General features: G+C 40.3%; 2 protein-coding genes across 2 annotated transcripts in view; both read left to right on the top strand.

Moving 5' to 3' along the window:
• LOC146655540 (protocadherin-15-like) overlaps nt 1–13993 on the top strand; it is a 218506-nt gene extending 204513 nt beyond the window's left edge. Inside the window, exons 34-38 of the mRNA XM_085427953.1 lie at nt 8194–8215; nt 9060–9133; nt 10966–11080; nt 11267–13293; nt 13854–13993. Of these exons, the coding sequence (XP_085284079.1) occupies nt 8194–8215; nt 9060–9133; nt 10966–11080; nt 11267–13270 (2215 nt within the window). The 3' untranslated portion in view covers nt 13271–13293; nt 13854–13993. The remainder of the gene's footprint in view (nt 1–8193; nt 8216–9059; nt 9134–10965; nt 11081–11266; nt 13294–13853) is intronic.
• Nucleotides 26–3987, top strand: LOC146655541 (protocadherin-15-like). The gene is made up of 2 exons (XM_085428798.1): nt 26–59; nt 1808–3987. Exons 1-2 carry the CDS (start codon nt 26–28, stop codon nt 3451–3453), a joined length of 1680 nt encoding a protein of 559 aa, XP_085284924.1. The 3' UTR covers nt 3454–3987.
• Nucleotides 13994–23295: the final 9302 nt, after the last annotated feature.

The raw sequence follows: 23295 nt of genomic DNA, 5'->3' as shown, positions 1-23295 counted from the left end.
CATTTCTTCTAGTCCCCATGATCAGATGCTGCTGCATCTGGCCTCGCAGGTTTCTCCCTGTGAGTGTTTTATTCAAGCTCAGAAAAAAATATTACCCCTCTATCAATCCTCTTTTCTGAAATGGCCACTGGCTGCTCTGGATGTTGACCTCAGGAGTCTCCACACTGCTTGAGACACATTAATAGTTGCATCAAAGGATCTCTCTGCTTGTTGTCTCTGTAACTATGATCCACTTTTGATGTCTGCAAACTGCACCGTATGGTGCAGCACAGCAGGTGACTAGATTTTAGCGTATCTATGTGTTTCTAGTTGAGTGCCTATGCATTTTAGCAAGAACCTCTCTTAAGGTAAGAGTGTGTTTAGGTTAATAAAAAAGCACATGGTTTCCTAGAAATAGAAACAAATACAGAATAATGTCCAAGTTCAAGGATTGTCACGAGTTACCTTTAAAAATGTAACCTGCGGTAGCCTACATTAAGTGCTTCCCTAACTTTGGTCCAAAGTGTTTTGCCATCAGCACAATCGAATTTCAGCTTTAATATTAAATCCTGCCCTAAATGTGTGATGAAATGTTAATGTTTGCAGATTAAATGAGACTACATTTAAACTGCTGAGGTAATGGGCTTAGCAATTTTGATTTTCAGCTCGTTCAAGGAATACTGCTTCTAATGTCACTTTTGCATTTTAAAAAAAAATGTAAACCTAACATTAAGCTACGAAGAGCGTCCACAATATGCCCACCGCAGTTTTTAAATGTAGGCAGAAACATTTGATTCTGTAGCATAAGTAGAATTTTTATGGGCATTATTGTATTGTAGCTAAGAATTGTGTACACGGAGCTTATTTCCCAGTTTTCACCAGGAAGAAGAAGAGTTTCTCTTAAAAACAATCATATTGTTAAAATTATACATTTCCATCTGTGAAAAACAAAAGCTCTCAAAGTTATACTGTATGCACGCAGCATGGTGTCAAATGTAGACAGAAGTTAATCAGTCTGGTATTTGAGTTTAAAATGCAGAAACCTGCCGTACCCTCGTGTCGACGCTTCATCCATGTTTTCATTTTCCATTAACACCTCTGATATTTCTCCTTTAGTCTTCTTACCATCTGTCTGTGTTTATATCTTCTCATTCATTTTCAATTCCCTTGTCTCTCTGGATTCAGACTGCAGTAAGTAATGCCAAAACATGACAGAGGTCAATAAATATGAACAATATTGTGCGTAAATTTTGCAAGAAAAATGTCCTTGTTGCCCTGCCTGCTTAGTTGTTTTTTTTAAACATATGCACATAATTAATATACTTAAATTCTGGAATTTAAGTGGCATAGTTTGTTTGGTAATTGATCTTGATGAAGGGTGGAAAGACCTAGTGGGTTTTCATGCACGTACTTCATTCTTGTGAGAAAAAAGAGAAGGCTTAGTTTGGTTAGAGGTAGTGCATTTCATAAGATATCGCCGTAGATGTCTCCTCTCTTGCGTCCCATTAGACTGTTGTGTTCTTTTGTACTGTGCTGCTCTTAGTTTCACTGCTCTCTACATCTCTCTGTGCTGTGACCGATGGCACTAATGCATCCTGCATAGGTTCATGATGGCTACTGAGCTCATATATTTCAGTGTAATAATTTCACAATTTCAATATTTGATTTGTAATTTCTTTAAGTTTGCAAAGTTTATTCAAATCATTGTTATTTTGATTTCTTAAGAACGCAGATGCGCTTTAGTTACTTTATACTGTGCAGATATTTAATCATCCAAAACCCAAAACAAATTTCTGAGTCACAGTACTACGAGAGACTGTCTGTCAAGATATTTTCACACAGTTGCTTTTGCTTCACCCTTTGTTTCTTTGCTTTATTCAGCTCAAACCTATCAGTCTTTATCTGTTTCAAGTCTTTTTCTTCTTCACCTCCATCTTTTGCCGGGGCAGGGCTAAAAACTCTGTCATTGAGGAGGCTGACCACCAGAGGATTCTTAGCACCTTTGCCTGTCGTGCCATTGCAGCCCGCAGCAACGGAGCACTCCGTGTCAACTTACCCAAGTCAGAGAGCAACGTGACCTTCCTCTCTGACCACAACCCACTCACCACCCACAACCCTGTCTATGATGATAACACTCCTCTCTGCAGTCCTGACGCACGTGGGGAGAGCCCATCTGAAAAGCGGTTCTCCTTTTCTCCTCCCCACACAGCAGGGTCAGGGTTCGTCTGGTCAATGCCTGGTCGCATTCATGGAGGACAGCATGGTTATGAGGTACCAAGGAGACAGGCTCTTATAGACCCAGCCAAATGGGAGCTGCAGATACTCCAGGCAGGCATGAGTGGCGAGCAAAGGCCAGCGAGTTCAGACATACTTCACGCGAGTGGCAGCACAGAGACCAAGTTGTCATTCCGTGAGCAGGCCAGCCAGTTTGGGCATCGGGGCTTCCAGGAGCAAACCCTCAAGCAAAATAGAGCACCCGCAGGCTCCCTCTCTTCCATCCTTGTCAGGGATAGAGACAGTGATGACATGCTGGAGCTGACCTCAGAGGCTCTGCTATCCATCATCGATTACCCCTACAGTCCAATGTCTGTGGGCAGAGATGTGCCCCCCAGCTTTAGCATTACCCGGGGAGATGAGCCACTTCCCCTGGCTAGCCAGAAATCAACTGCGCCTATTCTCAAGACGTTTAGCTCTGGCATCTCCAAATATTTGACAGAGGAGCCATGCCATATCACTGTGGAGATCATACCTGACCCACCAGAAAATCCACCGCCTTCTCCTCCACTGCAGCAGCAGCCACGTCCAACTTCCCCGCCCACACCTCCTCCCTCGAGCCCTCCTCCTCCTCCACCTCCACCTCCACTTTCCTCCCTTCATAAACCTGAATGTACTTCTCAGTCCTCTTCTCCTCCTCCTGTCAATAAACACATCACTCTTCCGCCCCCACCACCTCTGCCTCCCTCTCTATCACCTGCTAGCAATCAGCCACGCCCAGTCGTTCAGTTTATCCCAACCTCTTTGCCGCCCGTGTCTTCCCTTCGCCCTGTTTCCGAACGAAAACACCCTCCTCCGCTTTCACCATCACAAGCTGACGGTGGGAGGAAGGAGCTTAAAGGGATCCTGAAAAACATCCAGAATCTAGCTGACATAGAAAGGTCTGTTGCCAACCTGTACAGCCAAGTAGACAAAAATTGTAAGATGCCCAAGTTTAGCACGAAACCACAAGTGACTGAGGAATCAGAGTGTACTAACAAACTGCAAAGCTCTGACACCAGTGAGGAGCAGAGCATGCCAAAAGCAAACAACTCCAGCTCTGAAGTCCAAATCAACTCAACAAGTATGAATTGTGCTGGAAATGCTGCAAGTAAACCGAACGTAGCAGCAGACATTCAGCAGACAAGCCAACTGAACTCAAACAGTCCAAACACTGCTGAGCTCAGTGAGCAGGTTACTTCTCAGTCCACTGTGTTCTGACTTTTCCTTTGTCTCCATATTCTCATTATGTTCATTTCTACATTTCCATGCCTGTTTTTTTCCTGTTGTTTCTGCATTTTATGTTGTATACAGTTAGTGTATGCTTTAGTCATGTCATTTTTTTTTTTTTCAAATTCTAGAGCCATCAGCCAAGGAATGTCCTCAGATCCTTTCTTAGCAGTATAAAAAAGAGGCTTGCATATTTAGTATGGGTTTGGCTTTTTTTTTCATATTTTAATTATGTGAACTGGTATGAGGACTGTGATAGCATTAAGTATGCCCCTGAGTTCACGGATTAGTCGGTTCAGCATGTTATACATATGCACCATCTTAATCTTAACATTAACATTTCATAGCCAAAACTATTTTAATTAAATTATACTAAATAGCATTTTTTCAAGTCCCACAGCCCTGGGGTCTGTTTCTTCAACCACTGGCTGGCTTCATATTGGGGATTTTGAATTTGTTCTTTTACTTCTTCTCTGAGATAAGAGCATGAAAATTTAGTATGCAATTGCTTCATCCAGAATCCAAATCAGGCAAGAAGAACAACATAATATTAGACCTTTTTTTTTTTTTTTTTCTCAATATCTGTTTTCACCAATTTCCCAAAGGTATGTAAATCTATGGAATAAGCTTCTCAGTTTTCAGTGAGGGTAATCCCATATTCAGAAAGTTGTTACTTGTAGGTGTATTTAAGTACATAACATGGTGACTGAAAATGAAATCTAACCTTAAGAGATGTGGGATTCTGTGAAATATGTACATAAAGAATCAAAAATATGTATACTGAAGCAAACGAAAAATACGGGATAATATAATATGACAAGCTGTACACAGTGTCTTTATTCAAACAAGTGAATGCCTGTACCAGCTACGTTTATTTGAAAGCCTCTTATGTTGGTTGAAGCTATAAAAAGATATACATCGGCTGATCCCAGGAGGCTCATGTTGAATTAAGAGAGCCAACCGCTGGGGGACCTGTCTATTCACATGTCCGCAAAGATCCTCTCAGCATGATAAAGTAGTCACTGTGATGTTCGTCTGCACTCTGGAAAAGGCTAATTAGAGAAGCAATCAATCGTTAACCAGGGTTGCTGCCTGTGGGACTGTCAACTACTGTTACTCTCTCCTTTCCTTTTCTATTCCTCTGACCTTCTCCCTGCCTGCGTTTCTCTGTCTCTTACACCGCCCCTCTCCCTGCAGTTAGTTCTGATACTTTCCAATCCTTGGCCTCTTCTTGTTAATCTTTCCTTTTGGTCCTCTGGAGATTCTATTACCTTCTTTAGACTCATTGCAATGCAGCCTCTGCTCCCGTTCTCTTCTTTTTTTTCTTCTTCTTGTGTTCATGTTTCTCACTTTCTCTCCGCTCTGTCTTTCTGCTATATACCCTTTATGTGTTTGTTTCAGCTTCCATGCCCTAAGGCAAATGGTCTTAGCATACCTCAATTCCAGAGCAATGTAATGTTTGATTCATCACATGTTCCCCTGATGGGCTGATCGAAGGTCCTCTAATTCTGTATTCCATGTTCACTGCATGGGGTAATCTCTTTTGCAAAGAGGCTAGGTGATCACACGCTGTTTCTTTCAACCCCAAGAGCCGTCTTAATGGATTGTCTTCTTTATATTCTTTTTTTACAGTTGGTTTTATCAATATTGTTTTGTATTCCAGCTGACAGTTCAATGCAGTAATATCAAAAAAAATAAAGAAAGGAAAGCTAAACAGTTTATTTCTAGAGAATTATTCTCAGAAAAAGTTTTGATTGGGAATGCAAAAAAAAAACCAGTCAAAGTCAAGAGTAACATACACATAACGTGCTATGTTTGGGCGACCGTGGCTCAGGGGGTTGGGAATCGCATCTGTAACCGGAAGGTCGCCGGTTCGATCCCTGGGCTCTCTGTCCTGGTCGTTGTGTCCCTGGGCAAGACATTTTACCCTACTTGCCTACTGGTGTTGGCCAGAGAGGCCGATGGCGCGATATGGCAGCCTCGCTTCTGTCAGTCTGCCCCAGGGCAGCTGTGGCTACAACTGTAGCTGCCTCCACCAGTGTATGAATGTGAGAGTGAATGAATAGTGGTATTGTAAAGCGCTTTGGGTGCCTTGAAAAGCGCTATATAAATCCAATCCATTATTATTACTATGTTTTTAGTAGAATTATCTAAGCTGCAACTGAGAAAATACAAACCAATCATTATACAGTATCCTATAGAAAACAGCGGGTGTGTGCACAAAAAATGCCGATTAGTAAGCAGCTTTATACCAGATTTATTGTTTGTTAAGAAAAGTTAAACATTTGGTGATTTGCAGCTGTCTTTCTGTGAGTTACATTAGAAAATAATCCTTCTATTCTGGTCCACATAATAGATATTTAACTAAATCCTGTTATAAAGAAACAGCTCTGTCCAAAGGAAACAAACACACCCGAAAGCCACAATAAATTAGCTATAATATCAGGGTTACAGCTAAAACAAACAAGGTAGCATTTGATAAATAGATATGCATCAACCTCAATATCCTTGGCAGATTCAGATTAATACTAGATTTTGGCCGTTTTGATTTTTTTCTAAGAACTATAACTGGCAGCATTTGCAAACAAAAATCAGCTTTTTTCAATGCAAAATATAATTTTCACAATAAGAAAAAAATAATAAGAAGAAATGATTCAACTTCACAATTTTCCTCAAGCATGAGTAGGTTGTAAGATCTTCTCTCCCCCTTAAAAAAACTGAAAATAAAGTGGTTTTCTACTAGACGTACTAATATTTAACTGAAAATGTGTTGCTGTACACCCACCTTTATTTGACATATGTTACCTTACTGGCAAAAGCAGGTACAACAGATTTATGTAACAAAACAAATTTCATACACCTAGTAGACTTTCTATTATGTTTAGAAATTTACCAACTAAGAGGAGATTGACTTCTTCGATCCTTCACTAATACCGAGGCTCTTACCGAGGCTGCTGGCTGTGAGCCCTGAATAGCTTTAGCTGTAGCCACTTTGTCTTTGTTAGCTTCTTTAAAATGTCCATGCTCAGCTGTGTGAGGCTATTTAGGTGTCTGATTAGGTTCGTTGTGACAAATGTTTTAGTGCACTAAAACCAAGTAAACCATCAAAGGATGACCGTGGTCAACCTTCGATGGTTTACTTTGGGAAACCCGGTGTCTTCACTCTGTAGAAGTTTGTGCACACTCACAGCACAAATAGTTGTATTTGTCTGCATGTTGTGACGCATGAAATAGAGTGGCTTATAACAGACGTATATGAGACTGACCAGCCAGTAACCAGTTGTGCCTGTGAATGATGAAAATTGGCCATTTCCTGTCCTGGCTAGACAGTTATGGATCGCTAGTAATATAGCATCCTGCTAATTTGTGAGCTTTGATAGATAGCTTTGTTATCTCTGCACAAAGATGGTGGTAATGTGATTATATTTCCCCGTTTCTTTTTGTTTTTCTGTTTGTTTGCTAAGATAAAAGGGTGCTCACTCCAGTTACATATCTAATTTTAAAAAATGTGGTAAAACAAGCTCCTCATCTTTATATTTTTCAACCTTTTCATGTTTATCTTTGCTTTACTACATGTTGTTGTACCAGCAGGGTGATAAAGATTCTATTTTTAGTCTCCATGTAAATATCTGCACCGCCAGATAGTAAAGCTACTTATTAACAGAGCCAACATCACCCTCCTGTTATAGATACGATACAAGGCTGTTCAATATTCCAGTCTTGCTGTAATTTTGAGTTCACCACTCTTACCTCTTTTTCTATAACATTTCTTCATCACACATCTTCTGCCAACTCCTCTCTTGTGCAAACTTCCTATGGCTATTGTCCACTGGGCCATTTTTCTTCATGTTGCATGAAACAGAAGTAGCCAGCAGCCAAGCCAACAGGTCATCCATCAGATCCCAGTCCCATCGTCCACTCTGCCTGGGAGGTGTGGCATATGGCTCTGCCCTGTCCCCTGATCCTTGCCCATAATAACAGATTACAACTCTCCAGAGGAATCTCACATCATTGCTTGGCCATATATCTGAGTGTGTGAGAGTCATCATCATTTATGGGCCCAGACAGGTTACAGTTGTACGCCCGTGAAGCTGGAGCTTTCAGCCGAGCTGCTCCATTACTTGCCGTTTCATTCACTCGTACTGAAGACAATGCAGGCGCACTTTTATCCTCAGGAGGAGTTCTGAGTTGTTTTTCATGTGGTTAATATAGTGACATTTCTAAGATTTTCCCCAATTCATTAGAAAAGAAATCCATTACTTTCTGTAGGCATATTATGACGTGATAACCAAAGAGATTTTTATTAAAATTCTTTGAGTCAGAAATTCTGCCCTTTATCACAATGTCCTTTTCATATCTGCTGGTAGATTCATTAGATATGACTTTATAAACACTGACTTTCAAATTTTCCCAGCCCTTTCCATATTTGCATTTATTGTATTTTTTTATTGTTCCTGTTTGGATGAGATAACAGAGGGAGAGAGAAAAAAACAGCCCACACCAGCGTGATAACATTGCAGCCTAAGGCACCCTTTTTTAAAACAGAACAATATCTGCAACGCTGTAATTTAACACTTGAAAATGCAGAGTAAGTAAAGCTGTTATTTCTTCTCTGGTCAGCAGAACGTAGGCACACTAGACTTAACATTTAATTTATCTATAAGCACTTGAAATGTTGTTGTCAGTCCATATTCATTATTTATCTTATTTTCTCCTTTCTGTGACACGCAGGAGGCGAGGGTACGGCCGACAGGTAAGGATTCCCATCGTGATGTTTTTACACCTTATTGTTGTGCTCAGACATTTTGACACTAGAGGAAGCATGAGGAAGCTTATATCCCATTATTCTTATCTGCGATTCACTTTATGGAAAACAGTGAATGAGATTAAGATGAGATCGCGGTGATAGAAGTTCTAACACTGACATTACAGTTTAGGTTTGATTTTTGAGAGTCTTTCGTATTCTCCAATGTTCCCGTCAAATAGCAGATAAGCAGTTGGATGAGTTTTTCTCCTCTGGTGGAAAAATAACTAATCAGGAACCAAACAGTGTGACTCTTTTTGTCAGTTTGACATTAAAGTCTTTTTTTCCTTTCGAATAATCTTTTAAATCATCTGAACTGTCAGTGTCAGATAAGCACGGGATGTTTTCTTTCTTTCTTCCTTCCTTTTTATTGAGCGCAGTTTCTTTCATCTCCATTGCTTGGCTGGGATTTTCACTCTCCTTCCTTGCTTTGTTTCCATCAATAATTTATCAATCTTTTCACCTTCCTTCTCCGTAGATGTTTCAGTGAGTCCAGCTTTGTCTGGCTTTAAATCTGAAGTAGATTGAGGTCTGTCGCATGTTTGTTTCTCTGCTGCCTGTCCCTTCCTTTACCTTATCCTTCTTCTCTACTAACTTCTGGCAGCAACAGCAACTGCTGAGGCCATCTCTTCTGAGACCTGAGGTAGAAACACACCTGCTTTTCTAAATTTAAAGCAATTGTGGTCATTCTGCTGTGCATGCTCCCCGCCCTTTGTGCTGCTGCTGCTCATCTTCTGATGTCTTATTGTGAGGAGTGCTGAGTAATTTCCCTCTCTGCCCCTCTGAAACGCAGGAACTCTCCATGGAGTCAGGTATCGACCCAGGCCAGGACTACTACACACAGGACTACTATAATTATGACCAGGGGTGAGCATGCAGCCGACTGACTGTTTTATCTCTAATCAGTTGTACTTTAATCCATGGACCTGATCTCCCTTGGTTCATTTAGAAAAAATTTTTTTCTTAAGTTACATCATTAGGACCTCTTCATCCTGACCTTGCCTTCTAGCTCTCTTTGAGAGATTTCAAAGAAGCTCAGAATAAAATGATGCACATAACTTAAGCTGCCCCTTCAGTACCATCCAAGCATTTGCCCTCTTTACTCCTGCCAAAATGAGATCAGTTATGCTCCTTTCAGTCAGGCACCTGAGAGTCTGAATGTTCTTCCCATAGCTTAATGGATAAAGGCTGTTTTGGCTGCCCGGTTACTTTGCCCATATGGTCTAAAAAGGAAAAACATGGAACTCAAAGCTGTAACAGCTGCTGAGAAATTGTTATTCATTAAACGCTCCTGCTCTGTTGCAGGTGACTTGCGCTGCTGTGGGGAATTATGCTGCAACTTTTATCAAAACGGGAAGAAGCTTTTATATCTTCCAGCCTTAAATCGCTGAACGAAAATCTAACAAACTAGGGGGAAAAAACTGTGCGTAGTGAAATCAAGTGTTCTAATTGCCTCTGTAGTTTCTCACCAGCCAGCTTAATTATTGTCTGAATCACACCTTCATTTCTAACAAGCTGAACTTATATTTTAATGACATGTCACTTTTTTTTTTTGTAAAAGCTGCCACTGCCAGTGAGTGTACCATCACTATGTGAAGACTTTGATCTGCTCCTATTTGAGATGAGGGGCAAACTTTATTAGCAGTTAAGCTTTTAATGCTGCAGTCACCAGACTGCACGGGCCTTACAGCAGACGTAAAGTGTAGCCACCTCTCTAATTTAGTATTTTAAAGTAAATATTAACTCACATCCTAGGTGAGGCATTAAACAACCGCATTAACGCGTACAGCCTCATATTATATAGTAAAGCAAAATTTGATTTATATATTTAAAAGTTTGCGGCTACCATACGATGTTATGTAATTTGACCGTTAACACTTTTTTCTTCTCTCTTGTGTTTCTTTGTTAGCATTCTGCATACATAGTGTGTGGTCTTTAAACAAGCTAATTAAATTCACGTGCTTTTAATGGGCTTTTAGTTATTGCTTGTTACAGTCTCCATTTCCACATGTGGTTGCATTCTTGTAATTCAATAGAGGATTTTGACAAACACAGGCAAATATACTGAAATATTTGTTTTGTCTTCTTTTCTTTTGGAGGAACACTCTTTTAGCCTTTTAGCCTGCATGCTTTCCCCCTCTTGTTTGCTTTCTCACTAAATTGAAAAGTAATTTCAAAAAGTGCAGTAAATCACCACAGCAATTACTGTCTGTCTGACCAAAGACGTTCTCAGTTATATTAACAACAACCAAAAGCAGTAATTAATGGGATCAGCCTGATATAATTGAGGGCAATTTAGAGAAAGGACTTGAAAAATAATAATGGAAAGAATTCCAGACAGCAAAACTAAGCCCCTTTATTAGCTACTGAGCAAATCACACTGTACTGTAAATACAATGCAGGTTTTAAAACACTGATATGGGGTAAATAACCTTCTAGCTTGCTTGATTCTTTGTGAGTATATTGATATTGCTATAATTCCTGTTCCCATAGGAGATTGATAATCTTCCTTTGCAATGCAGAATATTTACTATCACTAATAATAACAGGTCCCTTACATGATACAGTGGGTCTTTGATATTAAAGTAATAAATCTGGTTGAGATTTATTTTTTTAATATTGCAGTGTGTCAACTTTGGTGTTTTCAACTAATCATCAGCCTAAACTAATTCGAATCCCTTTTCTGTGAACAACTATAGGTACGACTTTCCTCAGTACGGCAGTCGGCGGAGGCTGATATCACCCATGTATGATGAATATGGAGAGGTTATTGTGGAGGATGATGGGTATTACTACAGTCCACATGGCCCTGAGGTATTACCCTTGCTTGAATGTGAATTTCAGACTTTCACTGATTATCTTGAGTATTATCTCAAATATTTGTTTTAATAAGTTGTGTGTTCAAGGTATTACTGAACAGTAATGTGTGTGAAACCTATGCAGCACGATGGCTTTATATTCACAAATTCATGGTTGCTAAATGAAATGTGATTATCTTAGGGCCGGGGCAGAGGCAGGGGCCGTGGTGGCATGCGAGGTAGAGGTCCGCAGAAGAGAGTTGCGTTTAGGGATTTGCCACCAGAGGATGAAATTGAACAAGCTGAGCCAGCAGAGGAGGGTGAACCTTCTAAGGCTGCCAAGAAACTGAAGTCTGTCATGAAACTCAGCAAACTTCTGGCTGCCAGCAAGGGAGGAGAGCAGCCATCTGATGCCAGTGCTTCTGGCACATCTCCATGGAAAAAAGCCAGGATGTTCAAGATGTTTGGCGCCGGGAAGACGGACAAGGATTATGCCAAACTGATGTCTGCTCGCCGTATTGACAGCCAGGAAAGTCTAGCTGATGGACCAGCAGTTATGGGACCAATAGACAGCAAGTCTGATGCCCGTAGCAAGCTTGGGAAAGTCTTGAGGAAAATCAACTTGGGCACAAAGTTGCAGGTCCGAAGAAAGTCACAGAGTAGTGTGAGTCGTGGCTCAGCCACTGGCAGTGAACTAGATGAGGAAGCCTCACAAGCAGCTAGTGAGGATGAAAGAAAGTCTAAAGTGTCCATTAGTGTGACAGAAAGTGAGCCAGAAGCAGGTGCTAGTGGAAGCAGTAAAGAGAAGGGCTCTGACGATGAAACCTCAGAGAAAAGCAGTGTTGACAGAGATTATCTCAAAGTTGATTTAGACCGGGATGATGCCAATGAAAGCACCGTGGACTCAGAGGAAGAGCCTGATGAAGAGCCAGGAGATTCCGATGAGGAAAGCAAGTCCAAGTCTGAAGGAGAAGAGACGGATAAGGAATCTGCCAGTGAGAAAGAATCTGAGTCAGAGAAGGAGTCAGACTCAGAGAAGGAGTCAGACTCAGAGAAGGAGTCAGCTACAGAAAAAGAGTCAGAAACCGAGAAAGAGTCAGAAACCGAGAAAGAGTCAGAAACCGAGAAAGAGTCAGAAACTGAGAAAGAGTCAGAAACTGAGAAAGAGTCAGAAACTGAGAAAGAGTCAGAAACCGAGAAAGAGTCAGAAACCGAGAAAGAGTCAGAAACCGAGAAAGAGTCAGAAACTGAGAAAGAGTCAGAAACCGAGAAAGAGTCACAGTCTGAGGAAGAAACAGAATCACAAACAGGCTCAGCAACAGAGGGGGGAACAAGCACAGAAAAGGATTCAGAAACAGAGAAAGACTCTGAAGACGAGTCTGAGGAAGCTTCAGGCAGCACTAGAGAAAGTGGCTCTTCTGTTCGTTCTTCCACGAGATCCTCTGCGACTGAAGCCAGCAAGGGGAGTGGTGCTTCTGGAAAGAGTGTCAGTGGGAGTTCCAGTGTCAGTGGTAGCAGAAGTGAAAGTACAAGTGAGAGTGGCAGTGGTAGTGGTGGTACTGCTGCATCTTTATCTGGCTCAAGTGTTAGATCATCAGCAGTAACCTCAGAGAAGTCCAGCGGGGACCTCAGTGAAGCCGAGTCGGGGACAGGGACAGCCAGTGAGCCAGAATCAGGTTCAGGAAGTGAAGGCTCATTATCTCGGTCCAGCCAGAGAAAAATGTCTGGTTCAGACGTGAGTTCTTTGGGCAGCATGAGCTCAGCTGGTTCCAAGTCAACTAGTGGCAGCCGAAGTTCCCGAAAGTCTATTGTGAGCCGTGGATCTGAGGACACAATCACAGAGGAAAGTGAAGAGGAGGATGAAGACGACTCTGAGGCTGATGACAAGAGCAAAGAGTCCACCAGCGAACTCAGTGATGCAGGATCATCTAGGAGATCCAGTGTGGCATCTGGAGACCCTGGGCCTTCTACGTCCTACACTGGTCCTCCTGCCCGCTCTGAGATCAGAAGCATTGGTGACACCTCGGAAGAGACATATGGAGGACTGTCTCCTATCACAGAGGTGGACGAGGATGCCATCTCCTCTGACAGATCCTCAGTCAGGGGCTCTGGATCAGGGACCCGCAGTGCATCAAAGAGCTCAGAAGAAACTGAAGAAACATCTGATGCTGATTCAGATTCTGAGGGAAAGTCAACTGCCTTCTAGAGAGATATATTGTCCACTGTGAAGTAAGAGTGAATAAAATCAATTACCCTTGCATGGGAGTGAAGAAATATTGCTTGCCTCTAGAGAGTTCACATTCACTTTTTCCTCATTCCCCCTTAGCAAGAAAGGACCTGATTTTCCTGCTGCAATATTGGAATCTCTCTTTCTCACATCTTTGGCTTTCTGTTCTCTTTGATGTTTTCATGCCGTGTTTCTAGAGTGGAAATTTGCATGTCAAAACACTAACTTATTGCTCAGTGTGTTTTTTGGGAGGTTGTGTTTCTTGTGATGTTCAGATTATTACTGTGTGGTTGTCATTTTCTATGGAAACACGAGATTTCTCACTAAAATGCAAGTCTAGCACAGAACAGAAACTTTAAAAAAATGATAAAACAGGTTTTTAGCCAGGTTCTGATTTAAACAGTTACTGCAAATTCTTTTCAAAACAGCTTTGTTTCCCAGTTTTTTTTAATTATACAGTACTTGTTTCTGTGTGTGGGTTTTTAAAAAAAAGATTTTTCACTTACTGCACCCTCTTAAAAAAAGTAAATATAATAACAATAACCCTCCACTTTCTCCTCAGCCTGGGAGAAAGAAGCGGATTAAGTTGATTGTAGATCGGGAAAACGAGACCAGCTCCACTGCAGAGGACAGCAGCACAGAGACGCAACGGAACAGACTCCCAAACAGCCACAGCAACATAAACGGGAATATCTACCTCGCACAGAATGGCACTATTGTGCGAACTAGGCGACCGCCTCATCTAAACAACCTAAAGATGGGTTCTCCATGTCGGCTGGGTAAGCATTTTAAAAAACTAGAAAAGCTGGGCGTAACACATGAAGAACCGCCTCCGGTTATTAGTGTTGAGGACATGGGAAACGAAGCAGAAAATGAAAGAGGTACGAGTGTTCCCTCCAACATGGACATCAACCTCAACACTCGGTCCTCTTGTAGTTCCCTGGGTTCCACCATTAAAGAGCTTAAAAGTTTTGGGTCCAAAACCAATATTGCTAAGGCCACAATTGACAGAAACAGCAGTGGCCCGTGTGTCACTGAGCAGCAAGAGACTTCAGTTGACAACCACAAGAACAGTAGGGAGACACTGGAGTCCCACAGTGACCACACATTATCAGATGAGGAGGAATTGTGGATGGGACCTTGGAACAACCTGCACATACCAATGACAAAACTCTGACTGGCCATGCTGAAAAATTGATCCCCCTTTTTTGGTTGTTTTCCATTCTCTATCAAGTGTTTTTTTTCTTGGTCATAAAAATGTGTGCCTAAGCTGGATAAGCTTCAATCACAGATGGGTGATTGCCCTTATAGTCACATTTTATTTAGTCCTAATATGTTAAAGCTTATTGTAACAAGTTTTTATCACCAACAGGGCCGTTACAGGTGGGAACATTGAGCTGAAAGGCAATGAGTGCCTCAAAGAAATATGAAATTATATGTGATTGAGTGCTTGAGTGTACTTTTAATTTTATTCAGCACAGAAGATGGACTTATTTTATGGAGTGAATCCTTTTTTTGCATCCGTTTATCTTTTTTTTCTGAAACAAATTGTCCATTACACTATGCTGTTAAAAAGGTACTTTAAAGAAATATGAAGAAATGGTGGTAATGTAGTTTGTGATGTGGGAAAAGAAAGTTATTTTGCTAATGGGGTTGTACTTGCGAATAATTCAAATTGTTACTGATTATTTTATGTTGTGATCACTCGGTGATGTTTTTGAGAATTTATGAAAAATATATGAAATTATTTTTGTCTATTTTCTATCTAACAGATATGAAGAGTCTAACATATGACATTAAAGACATAATAGCCACATGACTGTCATTGCTGTATTTCAACAGTGGAATATGACGGTGTGATCATAGTGTTTTTATATGGACATTTGTACCTACAGAATGTGATATTTTCAGTCCCTTTACATGATGCAGGTTCAGTCTGATCATGTCGTGACAGTGGAAGGAAAACCAAAAACATGTATCACATTCAACATTAAAGCTCTGCCTATTTTATTGGTTTGTGAAGCATAATTTCTGGCATTTATCGTTTCTGCCACGTTGCCCTATGCTCAACATGAAGGTTTTTTAGCAACAAGGATTATGTTAATAGCAGCTGGGTCTTATTCAAACATGAAACTACATCATTGCATGCCTTTATGATACTGTTTGAGGTTATAAAGACAGCCTTCAATTGTATAATGAGGAGGAAAGTAGCAGAACTCTGCAGTAATCTCAAAACAATATAGCATCTGCAGAAAGAGGGCTTTCAGAATGATGCTTTCTCTGTCGAGTGGGCTTTCACTTTAAAGGAGAGCAATGACAGGTCACCAAATATGGGGTTGTGGATAGCTACTGTATTTCTGAAAAGCTGTGGGAAGTATGACTGGAACTGCAAGAAACTGACAGCACTGAGCCTACTTTCTCAACTATCAGCACAACCTGCTTAGAGGGGAAAAAAAGGCAAAATGAAAATTGTAAATGGAAATCTTAATAACATCCTTGGTTTGATTGTTGGTTTATCATAGCGTTGCACATCTACCACATCCAGAATAGCATTAACAATAAGTGTTTTGCACTCATTCACACCATGAGAATGTCAGTCAAATTCTTTACATCGGCTCATGTTCAGAAAGAGCAGCAGCTGAATGCGAGTGAAACGGCTTGAAAAGATGCTCCATAAATAGGTCAGGAGGAAACCTTGTTCCTACAACAACAAGCCTGGTGTATTTAAGGATCCAAACTGATCTCTGCACTGGGAAAAAGAAAAAAATGCATACATAGAAGCAAGACCAACCCAAAAGCATAAAGATGAGGTTGTTTAATTTTCACGTGTATGTTGTGTTTACTGTGTCTCAACAGCCACCTGGTTTCTTTGCTAGTCCACTCTGCATGCACATTCACAGGAACCTTCACAGCTGACAGGAGAACAGCACTCCTGTCAGCTCAGTGCACAGTGCTGCTCTTGGGTACAATATTATGCACTGTTTTTTGCCAATTCTTGTATAAAATTTTATTCTATGTGTATACCGTACTAATATGAAACAGGAGCATTCCTAACAAGAATGCAAATTAATTTTCTTTGGATATGAGGGGATGAGGGGGGCACAGATGCATTTCATCTTAACAAGAAAAGAAAAAAAAAAGGACATAAGAGGACTTCACCGATCACCTTTTGTGAAATTCTCCTAATGAATTGGATTAAAGCTGGCCCAATGAATAATGGAAGCATTTCTTCTAAGCGTTTCCGTTTGTCACAGGATTATGTCCAAAACCTTTTTTTTGCTTCACTCCTCACCCTGATCATTTCACTTAGTAGATTAAATTACAGCATTAAGAATAGACAATTCTCTTTAAAAGAAGGTTAAGCTTGAGCATACCCGCAATTCAGTCTCAAACGGGATTTACTTGCCATTTATATTTATTATTTAAAGTACAAAAATGTGTAAAGGTTTGAAAAAATGGCAGACATTTGTAGCATTTGCAAAAAAAAAAAAAGGGGGGGGGAAAGCAATGATTCATGCTAGTTTGCCACCATGATTATTACTGGTGGTGGTCAGAGGGCCCGGTGGCGCCAGTGTCCGGCAGCCTCGCCTCTGTCAGTGCGCCCCAGGGCAGCTGTGGCTACAATGTAGCTTGCCATCACCAGTGTGTGAATGTGTGTGTGAATGGGTGAATGACTGAATGTAGTGTGAAGCGCTTTGGGGTCCTTAGGGACTAGAAAAGCGCTATACAAATGCAGGCCATTTACCATTACTGAAGTTTCTCATCAGTGAGCTGATAGATTAATCAATTGGAAGGTTTTGTAAAGTAACGGCAAAAAGAGGATGAGTCTTTGTGACTCTGGTAATCATGCCGCCATAACTGCTGCTGATTTCTTGCACAACCGTATCTAGGGACCGTTTAAAAGAATTGTCTGAAAATGAGAAAATATTCAATAAGTAGCAAGCTAGTTTCTCTTGAGCAGCTCAAAAGACAAATGCAAAATACATTAAACCTTGAAGCAGATGGGCTGCAACAACGGAGGACTACACTGGGTGCCACTCCTGTCAGCCATGAACGGGAAACTGAGGCTATAATTCACACCAGCTCACTAGACAACAGAATATTGGAAAAATGTTGCCTGATCATTGATCCACCTTTCCTTGTATCAAAAGATCAGGACGTACCATATAGCAACGCTCTTTGAGATCATCCCAAACTTTGAGTTGCCGGGAGAGTCGCATCACAGATGTGCATCTAGTGTTTTTTTTTATGTGTAATGTCTTTGTTGATATTGGTAAATAGACTGTACTCAGCAGGATTTACAAAGGGGTTATATATAAAATTACAAAATAAATTACATGTTTTGCTAGTATCTTTATGACTCTGTAATACAGTACCAACACTATAACCAACCAGACTTTAAAAACCTCTATAGAACTGTTATGTTATATTTATTCCAATTTCTCCTACCCTCTTGACAAAATCCCTCTTAAAGAAGACATTTTTAATGTCACTGATACTCTTTAACTGGATAAATATTGGATATATAAAACAGCTTCTACCTTGTGACAGGAATATTGTTTGCTGCTGTAGATGGCTTGATGTCATCCATGATGGATACATTTGGCATATGTTTCACATATTACAAGCCAATAAATCATGAATCTTAATGTTATTGTGGCGATTGTGGCTCAAGAGTTGGGAGTTCGCCTTGTAATTGGAAGGTTGTCGGTTCGAGCCCCAGCTTGAACAGTCTCGGTCGTTGTGTCCTTGGGCAAGACACTTCACCCGTTGCCTACTGGTGGTGGTCAGAGGACTCGGTGGCGCCAGTGTCCGGCAGCCTCGCCTCTGTCAGTGCGCCCCAGAGTGGCTGTGGCTACAATGTAGCTTGCCATCACCTGTGTGTGAATGTGTGTGTGAATGGGTGGATGACTGGTTGTGTAAAGCGCTTTGGGGTCCTTAGGGACTAGTAAAGCGCTATACAGGCCATATTTAATCGCTTTTTGACAGACAATCAGTTCCTGACACAACAGGTGTTAATAAACCATCTGGTGAGTGTACCTGCGGCAGGTTTAACTTAAACCTTCACGCCTGTAGTCTTTCAGTCTTGTTTTAATTCATGTTCTTGTGACCTTTCGTGAACACTTAAGGTTGCAGTACTACAATGCACAATTTTACTATAATTTACAATTTCCTAAATGTTTATTTCTGTAAATGTTACTGCCTTCTCAGTAAACCAGATATGTAGAAATTCAGTTACAGAAAGGATCACAGAAGTTGTAAGCAGTATTTCTATAGACCTGCATCGTATAATCTTAACCTCAGGGTTCATTTAAATGTATTTATATATCCTCCAAAACAGGTTCTGCCAAAGTCTGTGTTTATGTGAAGTCATTTTCTGCAGCAGTAATTCTGTAATAGACCTGCGGATGTGAATCATGATACAGAAATACTGCTGTGCTTCACAGAGATTCATAAATCTTTAAAGGTTTTATGCATGGTAATTATTCATACACCAGGGAGTCTGCAAAGCTAGAAGTGCTATGTATGCGCCAAACAAATGTACAGGGTCATGCTCTGTCTGTATGCTAGCTTGTGGCAGCATGCTTATTCTAATTGCCCTTTTGAGGCCTTGTTTCTGGCCTTTAGTTTAATCAGTGCAAAGAGCTTCAGACACTCCTGATGCCTCTTAAGCAAGTGTAGTAAATGCATTAGCTTGCTGAGAATGTAGTGTCACTGCAGAGTAGGTAGTGCCACATAGCTGCAGATTTTTTTAGCATTCAGTCTTACTGAAAGAAGCGGAGGAAACTTCACAGAAAAGATTCTACTTGAAATTACCCTGTAATCAAATATCCATAGTAAATGGAAAAATAGGAGTAGAAACTCTATATTTATAATTCATAAATTGGATTTAGATTTTTAGTGCATATTTCACTAGCCAATCTTGTTTACAAATGATTGAGATATATAAGCGTAATTAAAAACAAACCCTTACACAATCATGACAATGACTATAACATATATGACTAATGTATAATAACCTAATCCACATGAGGAACTAAGACGCTCTCGGGGTTGTGGATCATTTTATTTGCTGCACAGACAATCTGCTCTGGAAAAATAGAATCAGCACACCAGTTATAACGAGGCTTCAATTTCAAAAACACCGATGATCAAAAAAGCTTCCAAACTTAGCTAACGCTATCTATGTATAGTGAAACACGCACTGATAATTGTACAATATGAAACAATGGTCCCCATAAAGAATGCATGGTCTGTGCACAGAGAAGACATGGTATTCAAATTGCTGTATAAATCTCTATGGGTATATTTGCTGATCTTTGCTCCCGAGTGTGTGTGAAAAAGATCATCCTGATCGTCACAGTAAATACTGCTTGTCATAAATGCATAAAGAGATTTTCTGTCCTTTTTTTTTAACAGCAGCCATTTCATAAGCATGCAGGTATGGCTTTCTGTGTGCACAGCAGGAGTATCTAATACATTAATAGTGCAGAGGAAAGTGCTTCCCAGGCACAGGTAGCTATTCCAAGTCCACCAGTGAACCTCCTGTTTCACCTATTAGCATAGCCTATATAGGATATCCTGGCCTACAGCAGGCAATATGGTAATCTACCAGTGACTCATTCTAAAGGAGATTATTGCAAATCCCTAACGGAGGCAGGAGGAAACTCCTCATAATACCTATCCGTCACCATTGCTTATTGCATGCTCAGACCTGGAGGGTGGGACTCTGCATTTCCTCCAGATCCTGACGCCAAAATATAATGATTTATTTCATGACTAATGTTACAACAAAAGGGTCACGTTACCACATATTCTGTAATCCCGAAACAAAATGCAGAGGCGGTGACCACATATCACAGGTACTGGAGCAATTACATCATATGCCAAGAATCCGTTGTCATTATTTTTGTTATTCTGTGAACTCTGGCATTTTTACTCATTAAACTAGATCATGTCTGCCCTGCAGCACTAAACTATTCCCATCTGTCCCTGTTGCAAGCTGCAGGGCAGATTGGGGCTGGTTGAATGTTGGTTCAGTGAAGTCACATTAGATGGTGCTGTGCAATGGTGTTTATACCAAGCATACACCATCTGGTGTAAGGGTCATTTCTTTGATAAACACCGAAACTGCTGTTATTGCTGCTGTTTTTGTTTGTTTTGGTTTATAGCTTGAATTCGTTTTTTACTCGGGTAAACAAGTTTGATGGCGTGGTGTTCCTGGAGAGTCTAGCTCACCCAGTGCTGCCATCAGTTATAATTTGCAAATGCTTGGCTATTCATAGTGCCCTAAATTATTTTTATATAGTAGAATAATGACTGAATTGATTACATTTAAAATATAGATAGCCCAACAACCATCATTGGTTATATAAGAATTATCCCAGGCTCTCTCCAAAGGAGCTTAAAAAGTCATTTTAAAGTGTATCTAAGGGTTTAAGAGGATAAGGAATGAAAATATCACATAAAATAATATTTTAGACTTTTTTCCAGTCTTCACTTTTTATATATGGTATTGTGCAAAAGTCTTGAACTAACGCTCATTTCTTTATATTTTGCTGGAAAAAATGGAAATTAGCAATTAATGTGGAAACATACATAAAAATACGATTTATATGGCAAAATCTAAATTCACAAGTTTATAAGCTTAAAAGTTAATATTCAGTATTACCACCTTTATTTTTCAACACAGCCTGAACTCTCTTAGGTAAGATTTTAGTAATTTAGTGAGTAATAATTCTTCAGGCTTCTTGAAGAACCTTCAAAGCTCTTTTGTTCAATGTCAGTTGCCCTTTGTTTTAAGATGATCATAAACTGCTTACCACTGGGGTCTAGGCTCTGTGAAGGCAAGTATGTGTGTGTTTTTGGCATCACTGCCATGCTGGAAAATTAAAGCCATTTCCAATCAGATGCTGTCCAGATGGTGTTACATCTGGAAAACATAATTTTGACCAGATCCCAACACCAGTGGCTGAAATTCAGCACCAAAACATGACAGAGCTTCCACTGTGTTTTATAGATGGCTGTAAACACTCACTGTCATGCCTCTCTGCTGACCTCGTCCTTAAGTATAGTGTGCGTGAATGATTTGAACCAGATTTTTTCAAATCTAGACTCATCACTCACATCACACCACACTCTTGCTACTGATTTTCAGTCCAGTTCCAGTAATTTGGCATACCTCAGCATTTTCTCTCCGTTTTCCTTCTTTATGAATGGCTTTTTGACAGCCATCCCTCCCCTAAGATCATTTTTGATGAGGCTTTAGTTAACAGTAGATTCATCATCTGAAGGTCCAGATGCCTCTCTCAGATCCTGTGTTGGGTCTTGCTGGATTTTTTTCTATTTTTTAAGGAAATTACTTTCAGATACTCTTCATCTGCTGTAGATAGTTTTCTAGGTCTGTCGCTTCTTCTTTTGTCCTTCTCCTGCCCAGTTTCCTCAATTTTTTAAGGACACAATAGCTCTGTATAAAGCCTTGGCACATAACCTTGGTACCAAACTACCAAACTTCTGTCACACTGTGTTATTGTTGGCATTTTTCAAACATTCAACTAAAGAAATTGGTGCTTTGCAAAGTTATCAGTTATGTCTATAAATAACACTGGTTTATCCCTTGAGTTTCGTGTTTTTCTATGCTTCGATGAGTCATAGGTTAGAGTTAAGCAGCTTAAAAAACAGAAAATATCCCTCTAAAAATGGTCAGGTACTAAAAATGAGTGAAAAAGTAGCCAATGTCCAAAGAGAAACATTGACACACTTTGGAAATCCTTGGAGCACTGTTGCTCAAACCACTTTAAAATATTACAAGTCTGGCTCCTTGGAAGCAAAACATGAAGAAATAAAGAATGGCTCAAGACTTTTGCAAAGTAATGTACATAACTCTTGGTGCTAGCGATGAATACATATATAGCATGCAGCAGGTGTTGATTGCTAACAGGTTTACTTTGGTACATTCAAAATGCAAAACCTAACATCTAGATTTCCTATGCCAACAAGAATTCAGAGGCAGCTGCTCCTGTTGGTGTACCTTTTTATTTGAAAAGAAACATTAAACTAGTTGCACACAGCAGGAACGAAAATGCATCTCACTATATTTCTATTTGCTTCTTTTGTAGCAGTTGAAGTTATTCCGCTGTGTTTTTCTCCTGCCCTTTTCTATATTGCTTACACAGCTGAAACACTTATCGAGTTCTGATGTTGGTGCAGCTCTCCTTGCTTTCATTACTCCAGCTGACAAGTGATGGTATTGTAGAAGCTCTGGCCTTTCCTGATCAATGCTAAATTCATCAAAGTTTTCCCATCGGCTATAACTTGATTAACAGCACTTAAGCGCAATTCATAAACATCCTGTAAACTCCCTGCAGGGCAACACAGAAGCCGGTCATTTTCCTGCTGATCAAATTGGCTCTCACCTTTTCAGTTATGCCTTGCAGCTCATCTGCCTGTTAAGATAACACTGACCTCTTCACATTTCAGCACATTACTGCTTACTGTTTATATTTCCTGTGGAGTGGAGTAAAGTCAAAACTGATTGGAGAGATTTTAAAAGAACTCAGCTGATAATAACTTTTGGAATCCATCTGTGACCCATCAAAGTTTACAAAACTACTCAAAATTAATAATTAACTTCTATGTCTGAGACTTGGGAATTACCACTGAGGCAGTTTTGAGTAGTTTGGCAGGTGCCTACCTATGAATAGATTGTATCAGTCATGCAACTGCGCAAAATATATCATGTTTGTAAACTCGTGAAATACAGAGGCAGGTTATACAAGCAGACAAGTAGCAGTCGTAGGAGTAGTCAGAGCTGTAAGTGTCTCTGACAAGGGATCACAATCAATAAATAACTTTATTATCAGTCTGATGGATAAAAGGTATGGAAAGCTTGTAAGTGTCTGATAATTTATCTGAATGTACTCGAAGTTAATCTGCCAGAGTTCAGCGCTGCAAAATTTCCAAGGATTCACCAGTATTTTTTTCTTTCATCATTTCTCTTCTTT

The sequence above is a fragment of the Rhamphochromis longiceps genome, linkage group LG13 (genome assembly GCF_057381845.1).
Source record: "Rhamphochromis longiceps isolate RC_006_pf linkage group LG13, R_longiceps_female_GT1.1, whole genome shotgun sequence".
NCBI lineage: Eukaryota > Metazoa > Chordata > Actinopteri > Cichliformes > Cichlidae > Rhamphochromis > Rhamphochromis longiceps.
The sequence above is the reverse complement of the archived record's forward strand: the minus strand, read 5'-3'. Positions and strand labels throughout refer to the sequence as shown.